The sequence below is a fragment of the Taudactylus pleione genome, unplaced genomic scaffold (assembly GCF_031769625.1).
Source record: "Taudactylus pleione unplaced genomic scaffold, aTauple2 ptg000155l, whole genome shotgun sequence".
Taxonomy (NCBI): domain Eukaryota; kingdom Metazoa; phylum Chordata; class Amphibia; order Anura; family Myobatrachidae; genus Taudactylus; species Taudactylus pleione.
Window position 1 is genome coordinate 8,227,836 of NW_028284557.1, and position 22,525 is coordinate 8,250,360.

The window sequence follows — 22,525 nt, forward strand, 5'->3', positions numbered from 1 at the left end:
TCCGATGCTGTTGCCTCAACGTCCGGACCTGTTGTCTAAAGGTCCTTGTCATTACCCGGACCTGTGTAGTCTGTCTTTGACGGCGTGGCTGTTGAGACTGGTCTCTTAAGGTCCAGGGGTTTTTTCCAGTTCTGTAGTTAACACCATGCTCAGAGCTCGGAAGCCGGCTTCTGCAAGAATTTACCACAGGGTGTGGCATACTTTCTTTGAATGGTGTCACCCTAGAGGCTATGATCCTCAGGTGTTTAGGTTATCCAGGGTTTTGGCTTTCCTACAGGCGGGATTAGATCACGGTCTTCGCCTTGCTTCCCTGAAGGTGCAGGTTTTTGCCCTCTCAGTGTGGTTTCAGGGTAGGATTGCTACTCTTCCTGATGTCTGCACCTTTATGCAAGGTGTACTTTGCATTCAGCCTCCCTTTGATCCACCAGTGGCTCCTTGGGATTTGGCTGTGGTACTGATGGCTATCCAAGGATCGCCATTTAAACCACTGGGCTCAGTGGATTTAAAATGGCTTACAGCTAAGACACTTTCTGTTTCTTCTGGCCATTGCTTCGGCCAGAAGGGTGTCAGATTTGGGGTCTCTCTCATGTCGCCCTCCCTTTCTGATTTTTCATAGGGAAAGGGCAGGGCTTCGCACTTGCCCTGGTATCCTACCTAAGGTGGTATCTAGTTTCCGCATTAATGAGGAAATTATAGTACCGACCTTTAATTCCAGACCTCTCAGCTGGTGAGGCCTCCTTGGATGTGGTACAGGCTCTATGGATTTATGTTGACCGTACCAATTCATTTCGGAAGTCGGACTCCTTGTTTGTCCTCTATGGTTTCCGGAAGAAGGGTTAAATATGAGATATGGTAAGAACTTACCCTTGTTATCTCTATTTCTACGAAGTCCATAGGGTTCCACAGGACTCCTGCTCTGTCACCGTTTTTTCCGTCACCTTCTGTTGAGAATGTGATTCTTGTGTGTTCCAGACTTTCTTCTCTCTCTTCTCCTCCTCCAGCCTGTGGCTTGTTGCGTAACTGATTTGCCTTGGCTCGGGGGCAGGGTATAGGAGAGGGACCCCAGTGCATCCTGGGAGGCTGAAAACATTAACTCTGTGGTGCCCGATGTCTGCCGTCATCGCCTATACCCCAAGGTATCCTGTGGAACCCTATGGACTTCGTAGAAATAGAGATAACAAGGGTAAGTTCTTACCATATCTCATATTATTTCTTCTTCAGGGTCCATAGGGTGTAGGTGGGACTTGTAGGAACGTATATCAACAGCAAAGCTTTTCAATCCCAGGATGCGCCGGACCTTCCCCCTTCACCCCGCCCACAGCCTGAGGGCAACTCAGTTTCGTTGGTGTCCGACAGGAGATGGATTACCGTTTTAACAGGGGGCTGCTATTAAACAGCCCAAGCTTATTTTTATAATTTAATTTTAGTTTTATTTATTCTACTAATGAGTAGCAGCACAAGACAGTCCTTTTGGACGTCTGCACCCCACTGCGGTGCTGCGACACCAGCCCTTGGCTAGGTACTCTCGGCGGGGCACTGAGGGGGACATAGCTACCGAGGCTCCCCGGACCCCAGACTGCAGCCGGGACTCAAGGGGACAGGTAAGGTGGATTCCCGCTCACGGGGACCCGCGTGTATGTGCAGTCTTACCTCCGGTCTCATGAGACTGACCGGAGGTACTGATGTGAACATTGGTTTGTCTGGAACTTCACTAGACCACCAGGGCATTACAAGCACTGGTGCAGGGCATAAGTAAGGCCAGGGAACCCGGTGGTTAAAGTCTGTATAGGGGAGAAGGCGCTCTCCACTGCGGTCTTGCTGCTCCTCCCTCACCCTACACCCCCTCTGAGACTCACGGCAGCCATTTTCTGCATTTAGGTCTCTGGGAACGCTCGGTCCAGTCTCCCTGTATAACTCTCTCAAGGGCCAGGTTATACAGCGCTATAGTCTACCAGCCACTGCAGTCTGTGTAGTTGATTTTAGTGCCCACTGTCTGCATTGTATGCGACTTATGCTAGTACTGCTGTCTGTTTTCTTTTTCATATGACTGTCAAGCTTATACCTTTCCCTTTATTTTACTATAACCCTGGCATACTAAAGGTATAGGGGGTTCATTGTAACTCACATCTCCCTATATTTGTGAGGGCTATCACATACTATATATCGCTGTTGCGCACTACACTGTGCCATATTGCACATACAGCTGGGTTGCTCACTGCACTGTGCCAGATTGTGTGTTACATTATTCTTGCAGTTATATCTGGCAAAGGCAAGACTGACAAGCAGCCTGCTCCTCCCACTTTGGTGTCTTGTAAGTCCTACTCAGCAGGTTTGACTTCAGGGGACCTCATTCAGGATGGACTTTTTGTATCGTGTTATACTGCCCCGGGCCCATCAGCCCCGGTGTCCTCTCCTAAGGACCCACCCTGGGCTACTTTTTCTCAGGTGCTGGCAAAACTGCGGACCATCTAACGGTCCCTGTGGTAGCTCCCCTATGGGATGGCCACAGCAGGGTACTCCCTGCAAATCCTTTGTCTTCCATGGGTAGACATACTTTCGACCTCAGTGCAGAGTCTGGCAGATACCTCCTACAGATTTCAGCAAATGCTGCAAAAAGAGAGACCCTTACTTCGTAAACCTAAGCGTGCTGTGTTCTTCCCAGTCCACCCAGCTATCAGATTCTGATTTATCATCTGGGGAGGCAGAAGATGCAAACCTCTCACTCGGACTCCCCTCTGAGAGACTAGGAACCCCTTCTAAATTTTATATACCTGCACTTGTAAGAGCTGTAAAATCTATTCTTCAAATAGAAGACAGAACCTGCTCCTAAGGCAAAACAGCCATCCTTTAAACAACAAAATGTAATTTTACCATAATTTCCTAACCCAGTAAAATATTTCAGCTGTCTAAGCGTTTAAGTTCCTTTTACGGTCTTCCCGCTACTGATTTTACTAAATGGGAAGTTGCCCCAGTAGTGGATTTCCACGTGACACGTCTGGTCAAAAATGCTACCTTGCCTATCCATACTGCAACCTCCTTGAAGAAGACTACGGATTGAAGGATGGAAGCTGTCTAAAATCTATATACTCGCTTACTCGTCCTGCTAGGGCTACGGCCTAGGTGGCTAAGGCCATTGAGAGTTGAGCAGAGGCCCTAGAAGAGACATTTCCTTTGAGGGAACAGCTGTCCTACATACTGTATCTCACATTAGAGATGCAGCCTCCTATTTGGGTGAAGCAGCTATGGATACAGCTCTCCGAGCCTCCAAGGCATCTGCCACTTCTGTAGTAGCTCGCCGTATTGTTTGGCTCCGCTCATAGAAGGCAGATGCGGACTCTAAAAAGGCTTTGGAGTCTCTGCCTTATTCAGGGGCTATCCTGTTTGGCCGAGAATTAGACAAAATTGTGACTACCTTGGCAGCTTTCAAGACTGTGTTCCTGCCCTTTGCATATAATGCGAAGCCTAGGACATCATCCTTTCGTCCTCAAGGGAAAGCTAAAGGTCATTCCTTTTCAAGGCATCAAGCATCAACTAAGGCTTCCAAGCCTAGGGCCAAACAGATCTGGGCTACTACACATCCACCTACCAAATCTGAGGAAAAGCCTTCAGCCCGATTGGGTGGGAGACAGACTCCTTCAATTCGCCCAGTTCTCACATCCGAACCACAACAGACGCCTGGGTAAGAGAAGTGGTCTCCAACAGATGTGCCCTATCCTTCCTGAGGCAACCCCCCCCTCCTTCAGCATTTCTTTTGAACAAGCCCTCCATCGGACCCACACAAGGCCAAAAGGCCATTCAATCCTTACTGCTTTCAGGACGATTAATTCCGGTCCCCTCCGCACAGTGAGGGAAGGGCTTATTCTACCCTTCAGAGATTCATCGGCCTATCTTCAACCTCAAGTTGCTCAGATCCCAGATGATGAGCCTCTTCCCGGAGGTTCGACTGTCCCTAGCCTGGTGGCTACAGACGTCCCACTTGAACAAGGGATGCTCCTTTTGGATCCCGGTCTGGGTACACCTAAACACGGACGCAGGCCATCGAGAGAGGGGCGCGGTGACCGGCCAGCACTACTTCCAGGGCTGCTGGACTCCTGCCGAGGCAGTCTTAAAAATCTTCATCCTAGAACTCCGAGCCATCTATAGAGCTCTCCCTCTGGCTCAGGATAGCATTCAGAGCGGGCCAGAACAAGTACAGTGGCCTACCTCAATCACCAAGGAGGCACTCTAAGTCGGGCAGCAATGGCAAGTGTCCCGCATTCTCACATGGACACGCCATCTCCGCAGTGTTCATCCCAGGAATTCTCAATTGGGAAGCGGATTTCCTCAGCCGTCACGACGTGCATGCAGGAGAGTGGTCTCTACATCCAGAAGTCTTTCAGCTTCTGGAGAAAAAATGTGGTCCACCAAATGTGGATCTCATGGCTTCAAGACACGACCACAAACTTCCAGTGTATTGAGCCAGGACAAGGGACCCCAACGCTGCCTTTGTGGACGCATTATCTGTGAGGTGGACCTTTCAGTTGGCGTACCTCTTCCCTCCAATATCCCATCTTCCTTGAGTTCTTCGGAAGTTCAAACAGGAAGGGGGTACGGTCCTGTTGCTAGCTCCGGCTTGACCCAGATGCCATTGGTGCTCCGACCTTCAAAGTCTTTCCATAGACTTTCCTTTTCAAATTACTCTATGACCAAACCTGTTGTCTCAGGGTCCCTGTTTACATCCGGACCTGGCCCGCCTGTCCTTAACGGCCTGGCTCTTGAGACATCCCTCCTAAGGTCTAGCTTTGTGGTCAAGACCATGATCAGAGCTCATAAACCGGCCTCTGCCAGGATTTATCACCAGGTAAGGCATACATATTTCCAGTGGTGTGCCCCTAGAAATTGACCCTCAAGTTTTCAAGTCTTTTAGAATACTTTCCTTTCTTCAGGCTGGATTGGATCTTGGACTCCGCCTAGCATCTTTGAAAGTGCACGTCTCTGCTCTCTCCATCTGGTTCCAGCACAGAATTGCTCCTCCACCGGATCTTCAAACCTTCCTGCAGGGTGTTCTACGTATACAACCTCCCTTTGTGCCACCTGTGATTTGTCAGTGGTTCTCCACACATTTCAGGAACCTCCATTCGAACCCTTTGTCCCTCCTGTGGCTCACTGCAAAGACTGTCTCTTCAACTTCCTTTATGAGTAGACCTGTTGTCTCAGGGTCCATGTCTACATCCGGACGTAGCCCGTTTGTCTTTAACTGCTTAACTCTTGAGACATCCCTCCTAACGGCTAAGGGATTTTCCAACTCTGTGGTCCAGACCATGTTCAGAGCACTATCATTAAGCTGATGTGAGCGACCACCATACTTTCTATTTGCAGTTCTGAGAGGCATGAAGGGAGCCAGCATTGGGAGGATGTGCTGGTCCGTATAGTGCCATTTGGAGGTTTCTGGGGTACCTCCTAGGTGAGTCAGCTCTCAGCTTATACATGTTCTGTTATGCAGTATATTAATTGTAATTATATGACCCAGAGTACTATTTGGTAGCAATAATTAATTTGGGGTGATCGTTTTGGGCGTGGGGCCCCCGGAGTTGCTCTGGCTGGGCCTTTTTCAGGGCATCACCACTTAATTTACATAGATACTTTTTCATTGCCTTTCTATTTGTTTGTAATTTTAATTCTTTCATATTATATTAACACCTATTGATTATATTGACACATCTATACTTTACACTTCACTATCACCTTTCTTCCATTTTTCGTGTGATGCCCTGGGAATGGTCCTTGGCTGGATTCTTTTGGGCTGCCCTGCGCCTAGGACGTGAACCCCTTAATGTTAGGGACGCCGGTATAGAGGAGCTTTGATGCTGGCCCCGCGCTTAATCATATAATTGCAAATGTATGCAACTAATACCTCTGAACTTCTATTATGTAGGATTCAAGTATTTTTGCTAATATTCCTGCAGTGTGCTGGAGGGAATATCCCCTTTTTCTCTGTGTGGTTCAGTTAAACCTCGCCCTTTACAAGCACCTGGGCAATATCATTAAGCTGATGTGAGCGACCACCATACTTTCTATGTGCATGTTCAGAGCACGTAAACTGGCCTCAGCCAGAATATGGCATACATATTTCCGATGCTATGCTCTAAAAACTTGAGGGCCGTAGTTTCTCAAAGTTTCTAGAATACTTTGCCTTTCTTCAGGTTGGATTGGATCTGGGCCTCCGCCTAGCATCGCTTAAAGTGCAGGTCTCTGCTTTGTCCATCTGGTTCCAGCGCAGAATTGCTGTTCTACTGGTGTTCCCGTATACAACCTCCCTTTGTCCCTCCTGTGGCTCCATGGGATTTGTCAGTGGTGCTCCACGCACTTCAGGAACTTCCATTTGAACCGTTGGAATCAGTGGATGTCAAGAGACTCACTGCGAAACCTTTGTTCTGGCCATAGCATCTGCCCGTATGGTATCGGACTTAGGGGCTTTCAAGTCGCTCCCCCTTTTTAATCTTTCATCAGGACAGGGCTGTTCTTAGAATGCGCCCGGACTTCCTTCCCAAAGTGGTTTCTCGTTTCCACATTAATGAGGAAATTGTGGTTCCGGCCTTTCAATCACCAGACCTCTCTGCAGATGAGGCCTCTTTGGATGTGGTCCGTGCTCTAAAGATGTACGTGGACCGCTAGTTCCATCAGGTAATCAGACTCCCTCTTCATTTTATATGGATTCCATAAGAAGGGATGGCCAGCTAACAAGCAGACTCTGGCCAGATGGATTCGCCTGACTATCTCACAGGCTTATGCGCAGACTTGCCTTCCTGTGCCAGCTACAGTATATGCTGCTCTGTGGGTCCCTCGTGGGCAGCCCGGTGCGGCGCCTCTACTGAACAACTATGCAAGGCGGCTATGTTGTCTTCTGTCCACACCTTTCTTAGGTCCTATGCCTTTGATACATTTGCCTCTCAGGATGCTTCCTTCAGGCGCCGAGTTCACCTATCAGCTCAGGAGCGTCCCCGCCCTTGAACAACTGCTTTGGGACATCCCCATTGTCTCGCTGTTGAGCCCTATGGACCCTGAAGAAGAAAAGGAGTTATGGTAAAACTTACCCATGTTAACCTATTTCTTCGAAGTCCATACGGTCCACAGGGCACCCGCCCTGATGCTCCTGGCTTTTATGGATTTCTTCTCTTGGTCACTTGTTTCCTTATCTGTGTGTGTGATTCTTCAGTGTACCAGTCTTCCTTCTCCTATCCTGCTCCTTCCTTGGGCTTGTTAACAAAACTGAGTTGTGGGCGGAGCATCCTGGGATTGAAAAGCTTTGCTGTTGGTGTCCGGTCCTCCAAGTAACACCTAAACCCCATTGTCTCCCTGTGTACCCAATGGACTTCGAAAAAAGAGAATTAACAAGGGTAAATGTTACCATAACTCTCCTTTTTTGTAGAACCTTTCTCCCAATGAGATGTAATGCACTTTGTTATTGCAAAAGGTGATGCAGCCATCTTGGGGGCTCTTTGTTTGTTTTAAATAATCTTTAATACCAGCCCCTGACCCATTGGGGCTCATATTCTAAATGTCCTAACCTACAGACATGACAACTAGGGTCCTTTTTTATCAGAAGCCAGTTTACATAGCAGTACATTTTTGGACTTTGTGGGACAAAATTAGAGCACCCAGAAGAAATCCACGTAAACACAGGGAGAACATACAAACTCCAAACATAAAAGTCCTTGGATTACTGATAAATCACATTTACTGGTTTATTATCATTTGTGGACTCTTTTGGGGCAATTTATTTATTTTAGGTGCTTCGATAATTAATGGGCGTCCAACATAGCAATTCAATTGTCTTGGTCGCCCATTAATTATCGTGCTTGTTGCTTCCCAATTAGACAGGGTTTAGCTGGTGCCCAAACCACGGACTTTTCGCACATTTTTACTCTCCTCCTCATTACTGGCTGCACTATTGAATCGCCCCCTTTGAGCTTGAATCTTTAGATGAGCATATCAGCAGTACTAGAGCACTGGATGAGTATAGATGCAGTGATGCAAAGTTAGCTCAGATTGTGCAATAATTTGTACCTGAGAGGCTTGAGTTTATTTTAGTCTTCCCACTAATTTATTTTAATATATTTTATGTTGAAGTACATTAAGAGTTCCAGGGAAAAGGAATTAAACGACGTTTGTTTTTACCAGATTGATGATTTTATGTTTGTTTGTGGCAATGCAACAGACATTATTCCCAGCAGTTGTAGGACAGCACCATCTTCTCAGTTGGTCCTGGAGGACTTGAGACTGAGAAGTATATTTTTAGAAGTGGAGATGTTGCCCATAGCAACCAATCAGATTCTACTTAACATATATCTAGAACCTTCTAGAAGATAAGTTAGAATCTGATGGCTTACTATGGCCAACATCTCCACTTCTGAAAATCCGCACTTTAGTAAATATACCCCATAGACTCCTTATTTGCTCTGTTATGTGCCGTAGTTGTCAGCTATATTATATGTTCTCTGACATATTCCTTTATTTAACTTTGAGGCCATTGGCTCCATTGCTAGCTGTTATATGATGTGGCGATTTCCTATCCATCAGTGTGCACCTCTGAATTGTGCGTGCTACAGCACTCTGAATTATACCATTGCATTAGCTCCTACAGTGTTTTTAATCACACAGGAATGAAGGAGCCACTGACTATTATGGCCCCCTTTACCTAATTTCTAAAATACAGTACATTAATAGCCTAGCCCAGAGGTTCCCAAATGCGGTCCTCAAGGCTCCCCAACAGTCCAGGTTTTGGAGATATCCATGGTTGAGGACAGGTGACTTAATTAGTACCTCAGTCAATTTTATTTAACCACCTGTGCTCAATGGATCTCTCTAAAACCTTAACTGTTGGGGAGCCTTGAGGACAGTGTTTGGGAACCTCTGGCCTAGCCAATGTCGTTAGTTTGTCTGGTCAGATAAAATTTTCCTGAGGGTTCTTCTTACAGTCCTAGCTTGTTTTTAGGGTAGTGCCCCAACATCCCCCACAAGATCAATGTAATCTGTTCTCTGCATGGCCTCTTGACAGTCTGCACCTTTTACTAAATAAAACCTAAATTCTGCTCAGGGTTTATCTTAGCCGCATCTATTTCCACAGTTCTTCCAGTTATGCATGTTTGTTACAGATGCTAGTGGGGTGAGTATCTTCTACTCTGCGAGGGATACCACACATGCATTTTGTTATTGGAATTAAGAAGCTCCATTAGTAAATTAAAGTCCTACACCCTTTTCCATTGCACCCAAGACCCAATTGGCCCTACTTCCCCATACAATATGTAATACACATTTACTCATTTAACCACTCTCACAAATATTTCTGAATGCATATTGTATATTATTTACATTACTATATAAATATTTCTTGTGATTTTTTTTTTTTGTATTGCAGAGGACTTTGAATCAAAATATTCCTTCCATTCGGTGGATGAGTTTCCTGCTCCAGAGGACTACAGACCATTCCAAAAAACCTACCCCAGCAAATTACTCAAAGGTGAAACTTGTCAAAGTGCAAGATGAATGCAGTACATTACATAGTATATTTCTACTGATCAATATCATTTTGTCTTTCAGGGACCCGTGGTGCTCCTCCATTGCCTCCTATTCCAAGGTGAGAAGTTGCCACTGGTCTCTGCTGCCTGGACTCTTCACCCAAGCCCATCTCCACTTCTCCCTTCCTCTTTCCTACAGAGTGGGGCTGCACCCGCATGAAAACATTTGTGAACAAAAAGGAGCTGGGAGTTCCCCGCTACCTGTCTATGCATTCCGTATTCTCACCTCCAACACAGCCCTTGCTGCACCTTGCATGGGAGTGGGTATTGTACGGCTTCAACTCCTGTGTCTAGTCCGGAAACTCATGACCCCCCCCCCTCTTCCATTCTACCTGTGTCAGACTTAATGCCATGAGAAACTGAATAGTTTTAATACCTTGGAAGTGGGTTTTGGGGGAAAGAAATTTTGACAACATAGGTACTGTACAGAAGAACAATAGTTATACTATAGGAATATACTACAACAGCAAGTAAGGATGCCTAGGATGGTGAGCAATGACTAGGTACCATCCTCTACACAATGCACTTTCTTTACACAAGGCCTGGCAGAACTATCCACAGGCCTCTCTAATGGGGGGGGCTCAGGATAACTGATATCGGACTCCGGATGTTAGTCTAAAATGGATGAATCTGAGCAGCTGGGAGAGTGTTGTATTGAGCCCGTATTGTAGCGTTCAGCAACACTAACATTTGCGCATCAAGAAGACTGAAGAAGATACAAGGAGAGGGAGAATGGTGCTGGTATTGCCAGATTCTATAGAGTCTGAATTGTAACATGTTTTAGTGATGGTTGGTTGTGTAATAAGGTGATGGGAAAGATCTTTTTAGGTGGTTATGCACGTCACTGTCTATGCATATGATGAGAAGAGGGTTCTTCATAAGTGGTGGTATCTTTTTAAGGTCACTGGAATTTTTGAACCTCTCTTCCTTGTTTTTGTTTACGGTTTGTTATACCCCACCCCCAAATAATTTCCGTTCCCCTTTTTTGTTTTTTTAAATATCCAATCATGGCCATGTCTTCCTACCATTATCACTACATTTTTAATCTCTTCTCACTATATTCAGTAATATGACTGTAAGATTACCCCCTTGCCAGAAAATCGGTATCAGGAGTGCTCTCTGGCAACTGGCTTCCTTTCGGGATATCTGTAGGATAACTAAGGCAACACTGACATTTATAATGGATAATGTTTTGGGTATTGGACTTATCAATGTGTACAAAACACAGCACATTTGGAACCAGTGTAATACTCTACATTGTTATCCAGTGCAATGTAAACTGATAAGTACTGTCATGTTCTGTTGCAGCATGTTCTTTTCTGTGCATATACAATACAACACTATAGGCTGCAGCATGTTATATGACTGCCGATTTACCTAGTGCTACTTCAATTTGTGGGGATTCATTTGCCTTATATTTATAGAGATAACGTCTAGTGCCCTTGATTGCCGAAAATAGGCTAGGCTTTGGGGATTATCTACACAAGTACTCTAAAGCAATAATTCTAATCTGTTTTAACCCCTCTTCACATCCAAGAGGTAATGCAGGTATTACTCTGTATAAACTACCATTGTTTACTCCACCTATGCACATATAGGGAAGCATGGAAGTGCATTTAAAAAGAAAAAAAACAAATTTGTCTCCAGGGACGTTTTTTTTTTTTTTCAGAAATTTTATCTAAAACTTGCAATAGTTTCCCATGAATAAGATTCCATTTTGTTGGAGTCTGACCTGTGCTTAGAAGTGTAGTCCTTCCCATTACAAACCTGACCACACACAATTATCAATGTAATTTTTTTTTTAAGTATAGTTAAAAAGATTCCTAAAGAGCCAGACCTGTAAACTGCAGTCAAGGTATGAACTGCCCCCCCTCCTTCCTTTAAACACTACTACATCCTTTTTTCGATTCTAATGGAAGCAAAGCTTTGTTATGCAGGGTATCAATTGGTATGTTTATTCCCCTGCTGTGACACCTAAAGTGGACATACATCCCCCATGATGCACTGCTCTGTAGAGAGCAGATACTGGGCCCCCAAAGCAGTTGCTTCTTTATTGGTCAAGAAAAGGGTAAACATTGAGCAAATTTGGTACTTTTATTTTCTAATGTATATTTTACTCTGAAGTAATCTAAACTTATAGATACTGATGTCTATTTTGTATGTTGTAAAATAGGACTCTGAAAAACTGGTTGAAAAATACTAAAATATAAATATATCTATATATAAAATGTATAATTTGTCTAGTGAAATAAGTCACATTGGTGTTGGTGTAATACATATGTAGTGGAAAGTGACAGAAGCAATGAACATATTCACTACTGGTCAGTGTAGTCAATGGAAATGGGCAGTAAGTAGTGTGAAGCCTCGGGATGGAAGCGGCACTGCAGCCAATAGTCTTCTATACAAATTTTTCTTATCTGTATCAGCACTGGTTATAAGGTAATGTTTTATAATTTACTACCGTACACTGATGGGTTGTATAGGCTAAATTCTATAGCTGATGCACTATCTACTTCTAGCAGTGGAACAGATGTGGAGAAAATGTATCCATTTGTAAAGTAAAATACCTATTCCTTATTTCATGTAGGCTTTTTAGATTCACTTGAATACCGGTCTGAAGGTTTTTTTTTTTTTTTTTTTTTTTTTTTATTACTGGCGAGCCAGAGAGGCATTACTATCAGGATGTTAAAATAAATCTCCATCCATCGGAACACCATTGAATGATTTCCATTCGATGGTGGTAAACATCGGTCCACTACCATCAAATGGTCAAACACTACCATAGAAACAAAATCATCAATGGTTGGTAACCATCAGATCCGATGTCCATCCCTACACTGAATCTGGACTCCGGCCACCACTCCTTCACAATGAAGTGCTCCCACTCCAGCATGATGTTCCCACTTAGCCACATGCCCCCAGTAACAGGAAGGAGGCACTTCCCGTGGAAGTCAGCGCTTCAACAGGAAACAGATTTTCTTCAGGGTCCACAGGGAGACAATGGGGTGAAGGTGAGGCTCTGAGGGGGACCTAGCTAGCAAGTCTCCCCAGACTGCAGCCAGGACTCAAGGGGACAGGTATGGTGGATCCCCGCTGGCGGGGACCCGTGTCTAATGCGCAGTCTTGCCCCAGTCTCAGGAGACAGACCGGAGGCGCTGATGTGGACATCTGTTTGCCTGGGACTCCACTAGACCACCAGGGCATTACAAGCACTGGCGCAGGGCCCAATTTATAGCCAGGGGACCCGGTGGTTAATGTCTGCATAGGGTAGAAGGTGCTTTCCCTGCAGCCCCTTCCCCCAGGTCAGAATGCCATTCCACTGCGGTCTTGCTGCTTCCTGAGCTGCTCCTCCCTCACCTTCTGCCCTCTTTGAGATGGCAGCTATTTTCTGCATTCTGGTCTCCGGGAATGCTGGGTCCAGTCTCCTTGTATACCTCTCCCAAGGGCCAGGTGTATGCAGCGCTATATCCTACCAACCACTGTGGTCTGTGTAGTTGATATTGGTGTTCACTGTAGTTATTTGTAGATTCTGCATTTGTATGTCACTTGTGCTAGCACTACTGTCTGTTTTTCTTTTTTTCTTCAGGGTCCATAGGGCTCCACAATGAGACATTTTGATGTACGTGGGACCTGGAGGACCGAACACAAACAGCAAAGCTTTTCAATTCCAGGATGCTCCGGTCCCTCCCCCTATACACCGCCCACAGCCTGAGGGCACTTCAGTTTCGTCGGGGTCCATAGGGTCCACAGAAATTACCTTGGGGTATGTGGTTGGAGTGATCCAGGCACCAAACAGTTAAGAAGCCCTTAGCTCCCAGGATGCACTAGGTCCTCCATATATACCCCGTCCCTGGCTACAGGCAGTTAGTTTTCTGTTTGGTGCGCAGGGGTTAGTACAAGCAGTCCCAAAAAAGTGTTTTTTAAATTTGAGTAAGCAGCACTAGGTGTCCATATGGACGCCCATGCTGCTGCTCCGTCTTCCCCCGCCGGCGCTGCATCACCAGTGAGGGAACTGGTGATTTCGGCGGCCGTCAGAAATGAGCCAAGGGCTGCATCGAGGACGCAGCGGCGTTTGTGCCTTCGGCGGTGGAGACCCGCCAGGGAATGCTGTAGTGAGGAGCCAGGTAAACTGCCACACTTGACCACCGGGACATGAGGGATCCTGACAGCCAGGGGTAAAGTAAATGGCAGTGGCCATGTCCGTGTGCCTGATGGGTCTATACAGGAGAGGTGAGGTACGCTCCCCTGGTCCAGACGCTGGTCCAGATGATAGGTTTCCTGCGTCTAGGTTGCTCTGCCCAGCTTCCCTGTCAGCCAGAGACCACTCAGGTGCTCTTGGTGGGTGTGTTCTCAGGAGGTTGGGTTTGTCTCCCTGTATGCCTCTCCCTAAGTGATCAGGATATACAGAGCTCCATATCCTACTTGGCCTGAGGCTGTTGTAGTTGACTAAAAGAGCTTACTGCACATTCAATATAAATTATATATATATATATTCCATAGACAAAAAACCTTACGGTTTCACATGTCCCATTAAGGCTGCTTAGACATGATCTGAAAATTCACAAAACCTATTGAATTTCTGCCACTCAAACTCCAAAAAGCAATGAAATTACGATCATTAAGGCTGACTCCTTAATGGACGTGTTCCTTGCGTAATACAGATATGGTATGCCATGACACCGTAACTGCAGATTCAGCATACTCACAGTGAGATTGCTGTCATTCACAAAATGGTAGAGCTGCTAATTCACAGAATTGTGTGCTCATTGGAATACACACATGCAGTCTATGCAACTGAGGTCTGAACAGTTGCGTGGCACACATCCCACTCAGTGCCCAAAATCTTCCCATTTGTTCACAACAATCCCACTGGGTTCCAACATCCTTGTCGCTCCATACATCATCTCATTCATTATACACATTCAGCAACCCTAATTGCTAAAACTATCGTACTCTCTATGCATGTACACTAGCTTCGACCTCCATGCCGCTATAACTTCCCCAATCTCTACAGCTGTGTGTTCTCCCAGCTCTGCTAGTTTGCATGCCCTCATCCACACCAATATGTCTTTCTCCATGTGCACCGTCCTGGCTTCCTAAATACGTGCCACGGTTTCCTTCCATATGCACCATTGCTTTGCCCCCAGCCATGTCACTCTGTCTTCCCTTATCTCTGCCACACTTTATTCCTCCATCTGCACCACTCTGTCCCCCCAACTGTGCCACACTGTCTTTCCCATGCCACTGTCTTCCCACCCATTTGCACAATTTGTCTTCCCCAATCCCTTCTGTTGTGTGTTATCCCATTTTACTAGTCTGTATTCCTCATCCACACCAATCTGGCTTTACCCATCTGCGCTGCACGAACGCAGCAGTGAGATCAATCTACGCATCGATGTTAAAAATTTTATGTGTAAAATAAAAAAAAGGTGTCCCCCCAACACAACCAGCACCAGTTATAACAGCCTGTCTTGGTTGTGTTTAAATACAGGGGAAAAATTACGTAGGGGTCCCCTGTAATTAAGCACAAACAGCTGGGCTAGTCAGAACCAGCCCGGTTGCCAAAATACGGGGGACCAAATGATGTAGGGGTCCCCCGTATTCAGCGCAACCGGCACTGGGCTCCGAGCTGGTTCTGGAAATACAGGGGGAAAAGAATGCATAGGTCCCCCCGTATTTACGAGAACCAGCACCGGACCCTTTCTAGCGGGGGGGGGGGGTGATGCCACAGCCAGGGGAGCCCTTTAGCCCAGGCTGGGGACCCCCCCCCCCAAAAAAAAAAAACTGTCCCCCTCTCCAGGGCACCCCAGGCTGATAGCCCGGGGCTATCTTCAGCACCCCTGGGTGGTGGGTGCCAGGTTGATTATGTAAAGTGTGCAAGTAAAGTTTGAATATTGGCTTTTGCTGTGTAACTACAGTTCCCAGCAAGCCTCCCCCACATGCTGGTACTTGGAGAACCACAAGTATCAGCATGTGGGGCATTACAGGCCTGCTGGTAACTGTAGTTTCACAGCAAAAGCAATTTTAAAAAAACACACAACACACCGTAGAAAAGTCACATTTTATTAAATCATGCATGGACACACTAACCTATGTATCCCTGTCCCTAATCTGTCCAATGGAGCACCTGTAAATATGGAGGTAAAAAAAAGCATGCTCCACCCCCCAAAGCCAACAACCAGCACCGGACTTTGAAGACCTAGTGCTGGTAGTGCTAAATACATGGGACAAATGATGTAGGGGTCCCCCGTATTAAGCACAACCAGCATCGGGCATTTGAGAACCAGTCCTGGGGACAAATGACTTAGGAGTCCCCTGTATTCAGTGCAACCAGCACTGGGCTCTGAGCCCACCCTGGTTCTGGAAATACAGGGGGGAAAATGCTTAGGGTCCCCCTGTATTTACCAGAACCAGCACCGGACTCTATCTAGCGGGGGGCTGATGCCACAGCCAGGGAAGCCCTTTCACCGGGCCCCCTGGCTAAAGCATCAACCCTGGCCGCTAGTCAGCCCAGGCCGGGGATCCCTGGGGACCCCTCACCAATAAAGGGGTCCCCCTCTCCTCAGAACCCCTGGGCGGTGGCTGTTGGAAAGATTATGTAAAGTGTGGTGCATATGAAAATCTAAATATTGTCTTTTGCAGTAGTACTACAGGTCCCAGCTGGCATCCCCACAAACTGGTACTTGGAGAACCACAAATACCAGCAGGCGTGGCATTAAGTGCCTATAGCACCCCTGCAAAAGAAAAATTAAAATAAAATTTTTTTAAAATATATTTTGCCGTACCTTCACCTGGGGGGTGGCAGCCTTTAAGCTCTTTTTCATGGTTGCCGCTCCCCCCAGGACTTCTACGGCTTCTTCACCTGGAGGGCGATAGCCACCGCCCATCCAGGGCTTCTACGGTGTCTTCACCTGGAAGACATCGTCCATTAAGCTCTTTTTCCCGGCCGCTGCCAATCCAGGGCTTCCGCGCGTCTTCTTCCTTCAGCTGGTCTCTCCAGCTCCCCAGCTGACGACCGAGTGTACAGCATCTCACACTGGCTGTAAGCCAGCCGAGGTGGGTGGGGCAATGACGTCGCAAACCGTGATTGGCACGTGGAGGCCATCTTTGAGTTTCAAAAATGGCGCTAAGGCGCCATTTTTGAAAAGGGCACGCTCTGTTCTTACCATTGAGGTCAGCCACTGAACGCTCCGAACCAGGATTTCTGAAATGAAATGCCGGGGCGGAGCTGTTATTGGGGTAGTAGTGTTCTCTAAGAGCACTACTAATGTCCGTGGGTCTGGGTATTTTGCGTTTCTTTTTTTTGTCAAGAACCTGGATTGCTTTGAAGAGGACAGATCCACGCATAGGAGGAGATGAGTATGGAATTTTTATTACAGGTACTCCATTTGGATTGTCTACTGGAGAAGAGGACAGAGTGGGTACAGGGATACATAGGTGAGTATGTGAGATAGTGTGTGTGCGCGCATGTATGTTCTAATAAAATTTAACTTTTCTACAGTGTGTTTTTATTAATACTGATTTTGCTGTGGAAATACAGGAACCAGCAGGCTGGTAATGCCCAGCATGCTGGTACTTGTAGTTCTCCAAGTACCAGCATGCGGGGGAGGCTTGCTGGGAATGTAGTTCCACAGCAAAAGACAATATTTGAATACTTTCATATGCACCACACTATACATAATTAACCCGGTACCCACTGCCCAGGGGTGCTGGGGTTAGCCCCAGGCTATCAGCCTAGGGTGCCCTGGAGGGGGGGGTCCCCCGGCCTGTGCTGCATAGTGGTATGGGGTGATGCTTCGGCTGGGGGGCCGAGTGAAAGGGCTCCCCTGGCTGTGGCATCACCCCCCACTAGAAAGGGTCCAGTGCTGGTTCTGGTAAATACAGTGGGACCCTATGCATTTTTTTCCCCCTGTATTTCCAGGACCGGCTCAGAGCCCAGTGCTGGTTGTCCCCCGTCTTCTGGCAACCAGGACTGGTTCTGAAAAGCCTTTTCCTGGTTGTGCTTCATATGGGGGACCCCTACGTCGTTTGTCCCCAGTGCTTAGCACAACCAATACTGGGTCTCCAAAGCCCGGTGCTGGTTGTTTTTTGGGGAGGTGGGGCCACGCCATATTTTTTCACAGGTTTTTTTTTTTTTTTTAAAACACAGGCGGCCAAGTCCCGGTTGTGCTTAAATACAGGGGATAAACGACATAGGAGTCCCCCCCTATTTAAGCACAACCAGCACTGGGCTAGTTAGAACCAACCCCTGGTTGCTAAAATACGGGGTCTTAGGACACCTCCCTGCATGCTGGTACTTGGAAAACCACAAGTACCAGCAAGCGGGGAATTTTGGTGCCACTGGTACCTATAGTGCACCTGTAAAAGAAATATTTAAATGAAGTTTCTTTTTTAATAAAATGTATTTAATCTGCACCTTCACCTGGGGGGCGGCGGCCTTTAAGCTTTTTTTTTTTTTCATGGCCGCTGCCACTCCATGACTTCGGTGTCTTCGCCTGGCAGGTGCCAACCCACCAGGGCTTTGGCATTTTGCCTGGCAGGTGCCAAACCACCAGTGCTTCGGCGTCTTTGCCAGGTGGGCGCCAACCTGCCAGGGCTTCAGCATTTTTGTCTGGCGGGCGCCAACCTGCCAGGGCTTCAGCATCTTCACCTAGTGGGCGATAGCCTGTCAGCTCTTTTTTGTGGCCACCGCCCATTAGGACTTCCGGTGTCTTCCAGGGCTTCGGCATCTCCGCCCGGTGCATGCCAACCCGCCAGGGCTTCGGTGTCTTCACCTGGCAGGCGCCAACCCACCTGGGCTTCGGCATCTTCGGCAGTGGCGCCCATTTCAATCATGGCTCGTGGCCATCTTTGAATAAAAAATGGTGCTGGGTGCCATTTTTGAAATGGGTGCTGCTGCCGTACTCGGCAGAATGGCTGGCAGGGACTGGATCCTCTCGGTTCTAGGCCCGCCACCAACACCCGCACCACCGCCGGTTCCTCTGCTGCAGCTGGGTCCTGCCGACACCCGTGCCGCCGCCGCTGATGTCCACACCGCCACTGCGACCATTGTTGTGTTCCAGCGCTGCTATTGCCCGCAAATGACGGCCATCTTTGTGCACCCAAGTAAAGCCACATTGATTACACCTGCTGAAGGCTCCTACTGCGGCTGCGTAACAAGTTGAAAAGTCCTATCTGTATAATAGCCCATTCATGACGTAATAGTTTAAAAACTGTAACTTTCTAATTTACCTGAACCCCAAAAGCAAGTACCCTGGGACAATAGCTACCTAATAAAACAAACCCCAAGTCTAAATTCGCCCCCTACCCTGAGTTATGCCTTCCCAAAAAACCCCCATAGAAAACAGCAGTACAGTGGTCCTAATTGAGAATGTCAGAAAAATGCGACAGTTGGAACTTGAGATTACTCCCAAACCCTCAATTTTTATGTTTTTGCCCTGAAATTTGGCATGCAGCACCAAGCGACAGTTCTACCCGGCCGTGCCAAATTTCAGCTCGGTACCTCCTATAGCTTTTGAGGTGTAGCCCCTTAAACACCATTCCCTCACCTCCAGAATTCTCTATGGGAGAATTGCAGTTTTTTACACGCAGCCTTAATATAAGGGCACGACTGTGCCCTTATAATTTATATTGTATATCATTTGCATTGCATGTGACTTGTGGAATCTGCTGTGTATTATACTGCCTTTTTGTTCTTGAATAACTGTCGGTTATATATCACTGCTGTTTCTCCACATAAGCCCTCTGCTACAGGTGTATGGGTTATTTTGGGAGTGAAACATTGTATAAGTACTTTGCATAGCATTAGTGTTATTATGTCCAAAGAAACTGAGAAGCAGGTGGCTGAAGCCCCTGTGCTGGTGTCATGTATGGTCTGTAAAGCGGGGTTATATCCTCGTAATTTCATACAAGATGGATTATGTGCTCACTGTTTTAAGGAGTCACTACATCAGTCAGACCTACCATCTCCTGGGCAGGAACCCCCTTGGGTTTCCTTTTCCCAGATCATGGCGCAGCTTGTTGACCGGTTGGCGGCCCCTAGGCTAGCTCCGACTATAGGGTACCTTCAGCAGCTACAACCTACTATGTTTATGCCCCCTATGCATCCATTGCATATTTATGCCCACTCAGGTCACAGTATGGCTTCGTTCTCTGATGTCTTTCAGCAACCACTGCAAGCAGCTAAACTAGTACAGCCTAAAACCAGAAAGCGGTCAGCCTCATCCTGTCATTCTGTTCAGCCTGCTGACTCTGGTGCATCTTCTGATGAGCGTGGGGATATACAGGACTCCTCTCAGGAATCTCTCTCAGGAGAGGAGGACCATTTTCCAACAGCGGACGTCCCCTCCTTCATTAGGGCGGTCAAAGCTGTGCTACACATAGATAATGAGGAGCCAGTGCAGAGAGAGGCTCCAGTATTTAAGTGCCAGAAAGTTGTGAAAGCTGAATTTCCCAAATCTGAGCACACCTCAGAACTTATGGGGGAAGCATGGAGTTCTCCTGACAGGAGATTCCATATTACAAAGAAGGTTGCGGCTTTATACCCCCTCCCACCAGACGACTGCACCAAATGGGAAGCTCTGCCTGCAGTAGACGCGCATGTGGCACATCTGGTCAGGAGCGCCACACTGCCCATACCCACTGCATCCTCTCTTAGGGGTTCCACAGATAGGCGACTTGAAGCCTGTCTCAAGGCAGTCTTTTCACTATCAGGAGCTGTTACTCGCCCAGCCATGGCCTGGGTGTCTAAAGTCATTGAAGAATGGATGAAGGCACTGGAAGATATTCTTCCAGAGGCTTCCAGAGAACATCTGACGATTATCTCCTATGTTAAGGAGGCAGCGTTGGATGCGGGTATCCATTCTGGATCCTCTAAGGCATTAGCTGTCTCAGTTGTGGCTCGCAGAGCCCTTTGGTTAAGGGACTGGAAAGCAGACGCAGGGTCCAAGAAAGCCCTGGAATCCCTGCTGTTTATAGGAGGCATTCTGTTTGGTACTGAACTGGATAAGTTTGTTGCTACGGTGGCAGCCTCTAAAATGACTGCCCTACCCTCAGCGTTGACCCCTAGACTTAGGCAGTCGTCCTTTCAGCCACAAGGAAAAGCAAAAGGTCAGTCTTCCTCTAGATCCAGTTCTCACAAGAAACTGTAATCTAAGAAACCCTGGCCAAACAGACGTCCGGCTTCCAAGTCCGAGGATAAACCTGCGGCGTGATGGGGCAGGCCTCCCCCTGGGGGATCCCATGGTAGGAGGCCGACTTCTTCAGTTTTCGGACACCTGGCATCTCACAACAACAGACGCCTGGGTTCAGGAGGTGGTCTCTGAAGGGTACACCCTTACATTCTGAAGAAGTCCCCCGCAAAGGTTTTTTTGCACAACTCCTGCAGCGGTGTCTGCAAAATCTTTGGCCCTCCAGCAGGGGTCGCTCATTCTGGATTTCAGACTGGGTACTCCTCACTACCGATGACAGCCTCCGTGGATGGAACACACATTCCAGGGACAGTGGACGACCAGGGAAAGTTTCCTGTCCATAAATGTCCTGGAACTACGTGCAGTATTCAGAGCGCTAGTTCAGGCACAGGAGGTACTAAAGGGCAGGCTTGTCCAGGTACAGTCCGACAACACCACCGCAGTTGCCTACCTCAATCATCAGGGAGGCACAGAGTCAGGCTGCCATGGCAGAAGTGTCAAACATTCTGGTCTGGGCAGAATGTCATCTTCCAGCGATCTCTGCAGTATTTATACCAGGAGTCCTCAATTGGGAAGGGACTTCCTAAGTCGACAGGATATACATGCTGGAGAGTGGGCTCTTCATCCACAGTTATTTCAGAGCCTAGTGGACAGATGGGGTCTTCTAGAGGTAGATCTCATGGCCACAACCACAGGGTTCCCAGGTACGGGTCCAGAACCAGGGATCCTGCAGCTGAGTTTGTGGACGCTCTAGCAGTGAAGTGGAACGTCAGACTGGCGTATCTGTTTCCTCCATTTTCCCTTCTTCCAAGGGTCATCAGGCTGGACCTATTAATACAGGGTCCCTGCCTGTATCCGGACCTTACTCGTCTGTCTTTGACGGTGTGGCTCTTGAAACTTCCGTTCTGAGGGCCAAAGGTTTTTCCACTTCTGCAATTCAGACAATGCTTACGGCACGGAAACCTTCCTCTGCCTGCATTTATTACAGAATTTGGCGTGAACATAGAAAATATGATCCTGAAGTGTTTAGGGTCTCTCAAATGCTGTCTTTTTTCAGGCTGGATTAGACCGGGCTCTTCATCTGGCCACCCTGAGGGTTCAGGCATCTGCACTGGCAGTTTGGTTTCAGCGAAGGATTGCCCCGTTGCCTGATATTAGGACTTTTTTTTAGGCTGTTCTGGGGGTTCAGCCTCCCTTTATTCCTCCGGTAGCTCCGTGGGATTTGTTGTTGGTTCTCAGGGCTCTACAGGCTCCCCCATTTGAACCTCAGAAATCGGTAGACCTGAAGTGGTTGACAGAAAAGACCGTTTTCCTTCTTGCTATCGCCTCTGCCTATAGGGTCTCTGATTTGGCAGCCCTTTCTTTTCGCTCTCCATTTTTGATTTTTCATCAGGATAGACCTGTTCTTCGTACTAGGATGGGTTACCTTCCTAAGGTTGTGTCCCGGTTTCATGTAAATGAAGAAATTGTGGTTCCAGCCTTCTGGCCTCTCGGCAGGTGAAGCTTCTCTGGATGTTGTACGCGTTGTACGAATCCACATCGATCTCACCAACTTCAATAGGAAATCAGATTCTCTTTTTGTGTTGTATGGCTGTCATAAGCGAGGCTGGCCCGCTAACAAAGAAACTCTGGCTAGATGGCTTCGTATGACAATTTCTCAAGCTTACACACAAGCTGATCTCTCTGTTCCAAACACAGTGACAGCACATTCTACTCGATCTGTGGGACCATCGTGGGCGTTTCATCGTGGTGCCTCTGCTGAACAATTATGCAAGGCAG

At 47.3% G+C, this 22,525-nt stretch overlaps 1 protein-coding gene across 3 annotated transcripts in view; it reads left to right on the forward strand.

The window, feature by feature from the left end:
• The window catches only part of WIPF2 (WAS/WASL interacting protein family member 2), a 48,096-nt gene extending 36,421 nt beyond the window's left edge, over positions 1-11,675 (forward strand). For all 3 annotated transcript variants that reach the window (XM_088474644.1, XM_088474642.1, XM_088474643.1), the window contains exons 8-9: positions 9,398-9,499; positions 9,580-11,675. In XM_088474644.1, the coding sequence (XP_088330770.1) occupies positions 9,398-9,499; positions 9,580-9,620 (143 nt within the window). In that variant the 3' untranslated portion in view covers positions 9,621-11,675. The remainder of the gene's footprint in view (positions 1-9,397; positions 9,500-9,579) is intronic.
• Positions 11,676-22,525: the final 10,850 nt, after the last annotated feature.